General features: G+C 27.5%; 1 protein-coding gene across 1 annotated transcript in view; it reads right to left on the reverse strand.

Annotated features, from left to right (window-relative positions):
- LOC100166026 (glycogen [starch] synthase) overlaps window positions 1-3758 on the reverse strand; it is a gene marked incomplete at its 5' end in the record, with an annotated part of 8216 nt that extends 4458 nt beyond the window's left edge. Inside the window, 4 exon segments of the mRNA XM_029485356.1 lie at window positions 1141-1333; window positions 1427-1593; window positions 1672-1792; window positions 3496-3758. Coding sequence (XP_029341216.1) covers window positions 1141-1333; window positions 1427-1593; window positions 1672-1792; window positions 3496-3758 — 744 coding nt within the window.
- Window positions 3759-4056: the final 298 nt, after the last annotated feature.

Here is a 4056-nt window from a genome sequence, read left to right on the forward strand (position 1 = left end):
CATATAATTAACCGGACCGTAACAACTTTCCCCCTGTGATTTTTTTTTCTTAAACAAATAATTTTTGTCAAATAAAAATTTACTATTGAATTATATTACTAGAATTTGGTGTAGTACTATATAATAAACAAATTTTGAGTATCGAAATAATCTTAGTTTCCATTGAGGTGGGTTGTAATTACAAAAGAAAATCATGAAAAAAATGTACTTTTGATATCAAAAAACAGAAAACTGAAGATTATTCTTGATACCGTTTATTTATACTGATATTTATTACCAAAGTTTATGGGGGTAATGATAATAGAATTTGTTTCTGAGTTTCCACAGTGTTACCATAATTGGTTATCAAGATATCCCCCAATGTAACAACTTGCCCCTGTAACAACTAACTCCGCTCTCCCCTATAAAGAGGTACACATGGTATAAAATTATTTTACACAAATTGTATATTAAAAAAATAAAATATCAATTAATATTATTAGAAAATTAATTTAATATTTAAGAATATAATTTACTAGGTATGAATTGTAACTACATTATTTTAAATAAACATTATTTCTAGTCACTATATATAGGTATAATAATTCTTGTGTTGTAGTGGTTTTTAAAATGTTCTTTAAAATTATTAAGCCATTTTAAAATTGGGTTGTTTATTATACATATACATTATACAATAGTGTTATCACCTCCGTTCAATTTCCGATAATTTAAGGTTTACCTACTTCAGGGTACAGTGATTACAAAAAAAATTGATTTTGTAGTGGTGATTCATGATTCATGTTATTGAAAACCAAATAATATATTATATTTTTGGTACGGAATAATTATTTTTCACTGGCGAAAATTGTACGATTCTTCGATAATTTATATAAGTAGGTAAATATATTTGCTATATTTATTTATAAGTAAATGTATAAGTACCTACCTACCTACCTAAACATTTATTTTTTTAGTAGAAGACCATTTTTTTGTGGTGCCCTATAAACTTTTTTATTGAAATAATTTTAAAAAAAACTGTGCATAGTAGGTAGTATACTTTCAACAAATTTGATTGGAACATAATTGTAATATATACCTAGGTATACGAAAAACAGTATACGTATTACATCAGTCATCAAGTATCCTATATCATCAGCTTACTTTAACTTTGTCGGCTGTGGTGTTGAACAGCTTACATCTCCGTATCGTGTTCAGTACGGGATCGCACCAATCATTTACTACGTTATGAGTGGTTACCGGTGGCAAGTCGTCTCTCTGTAAAGCGTACAGACACCGTTTCAACCTGACGGTGTCTTCTTTGTTCAACAACTCTTCTTCGACAGGCATTCGTCCCCTGTAAAACAAGTCCGTACACAACATTATATGAGTTAGCATTATAATATTATATTGTATTTCGCGCATAAATGATATCGTTATTGACACTAACCTTAAACAAATTTCGTAAATCCTTCGGCCGACTTTGGTTTGTATTTCTAGTATGGTGTCTCGTAAGCTTTTGGTAACTGCATGACCACGGAGACTTTCCACGTTGAAGTTATCCGTTCGTGCGGGGAATATAAGGAAGGCAACGACAGTCATATCGGAATTGGCATTCTGTAATTGAAAATCATTTTTTGTTTCTCATTGGTTAAATAAGATCAGTGATATACCGACTATTGTTTATTAACTTACTTTCAAATAGTGATTTAAACGAGCTAATGCTTCGATAAATATGTCTGCTCCTTTGTTAGAAAATTCATATCTTCCAGCAGTAAAGAAATATAACGTCTTCTCCAGATCAAAATTATAATGTCTATTATAAAGAAAAATCGGTGTATTTAGCATATGAAAACCAAACATATAAAATCTCGAATGAAAATGGCGATTAAATTATTTATTTATTTGTTGGTTAAGCCCACGGTGGTGGTTACACGTAAATCCAAGTCCCCAGTAATCCAAATTTGTTATTATCTAATACTTTAATAGTTATTAGTCGTGCAGTGAATTTGTAAACAAATTTTTTGTTTTTAGTTTAACACAAAGTTTGAACTTTTTACTAATAATTTACATTTTGAAACTTTCTTTTCATTTTTAAGTTTTTTCGTCAGTTGAAACTTTTCACACACTTTATAATATGAATTATTTTTAAATTTTTGTCTTATAAATATTTTACATGTTTTGTATACGCACACCACACCTACTTAATTTATAATAAAAATATCTTTAATTTAAAAGATTTTACATTCGATAGATTTTTATATTTTTAGTATACTTATAATTTATAAATTTATAATAATTATAGTTCAATAGTGCATTTTATACTAGATTTTTGAGATCTTAGAGTATTTATAAGAATTTTAGTGCATTTATAAAGGGTTTTTACTTTTTAATGCACTTAATTTACAGCCCAAGACCCAAGATATTACTAATTTTTTCAAAGCTAAATATCATAGTTATAATTATGTGTCTATATATCTAGTATAACGTGTTAATCATTTAATATTATAGTGTAAATTTATAACAAAATACGAGTCATAGGTAAATATAAAGCTTTAATTTAATTTCTATGTAAGTCAAACATATTATATCTATATTCAATTATAATAATTAGAGCCTGGATTTAAATACCCTTTAAAATTTTAGAAAATGCCGTTTCAAAAATGCATTTATATTTTATAACCTGAAAGCTCTAAAAATGCCTTTCAAAAAAAATTAATTTTGATCTAAAAATTCCCTGAAATTTCCCAAAACGGTTCTTCAGAAAACAAGATCAATTTGTGAATCGTTCTATTTAGAATCCAGATTATATCACTTGTTGTTTTAGTACAATATATGTGTATTTTTATTATATTACATTTTTTTTTGTAATATTACTAGAAATAAGTTTAAAAATGGACATTAACTTCAAAATCCAATTGAAAAATTCTATATAAGTTCAGTGTTGGCAAAGTGTGTACTTGAAATATATTTGTATCTTGGAAAGCATCGTGTTAAGCATTCCAAAAAAAAAATTCATCAAATGGACGTAGTTACAATAATGTTTGGGAAAAAACATTACCTATAAATCGCTATCGATCAGTGGAAATGCTCCTAAAGTTTCAAGTAGGTAGGTAGTCGTATTTTATTTAGTATTTATATCGTCTATCAAATTTACAGATTTAATTGGTTATTTTATCAAAACATTTTTTGATTTTCTAATAAATTTGTTTCATCGTAGGAAATTACAGCAATAAATTTCGATGAATTTTTTTGAACGCGATGTAATTTTTAATACATATTGTAATTTCCTAATTGAATAATTCATCAGAGATGTAAGGCAACCCTTCCTCAATTATTTCACACCCCAACTGCTAATGTATAGGTACTAACATTTTTGTAATATTATTAATTATTATTGTTCTTATGATATTATCTCAGGTTCAACATTAACAATATATATTTAGAAAATACACTACTATTTATAGTTTATATTAATGATAGATAATAAATATAGGTATTATTTTTATAATAGGTTACCCATGGAAATGGCCGCGGACAAAATCGTGAATCTTCTCTTTGGATAGCGAATGAAGATTTTGAAATTCATGTAATGCTGAAAATTTGACAACGTTTAACCCATTGGGAGTTATAATATCAGGCTTCCGGGAGAGTAAGTACTCGGATTCTTTTCCGGTAATATCAGATACTGTGGTAAAAACGTGTGCAACATGTGCTGCAGCTCGTTCCATACAATAACGGTGATAAATTTGTCTTTTACCAGCTTCTTCATCGAGATTGAACTAAAAAATAAAACGTTGGTGTAAGTACAGGTTGTTTTGAAAATATTGCAATCACACTCCATAATATAGGTTCCTAATATGATATACACTGACGCTCTTGAAATATAATATATATTATGTAAATTAATTATAGTAAATTTAACTATAAAATTGTTTTATGCGCATATGTGATACGTCTACTATATTATACATTTTAATAATAAATATGAAGTAAAAATGTTTTGTAGGCTTTAGGTATAAAACATAAATATAGACTCAGAAAGCGTTGCATTTGTATGTGTTTGTGGGTTACCAGATA

Source organism: Acyrthosiphon pisum, chromosome X (genome assembly GCF_005508785.2).
Source record: "Acyrthosiphon pisum isolate AL4f chromosome X, pea_aphid_22Mar2018_4r6ur, whole genome shotgun sequence".
Lineage (NCBI taxonomy): Eukaryota > Metazoa > Arthropoda > Insecta > Hemiptera > Aphididae > Acyrthosiphon > Acyrthosiphon pisum.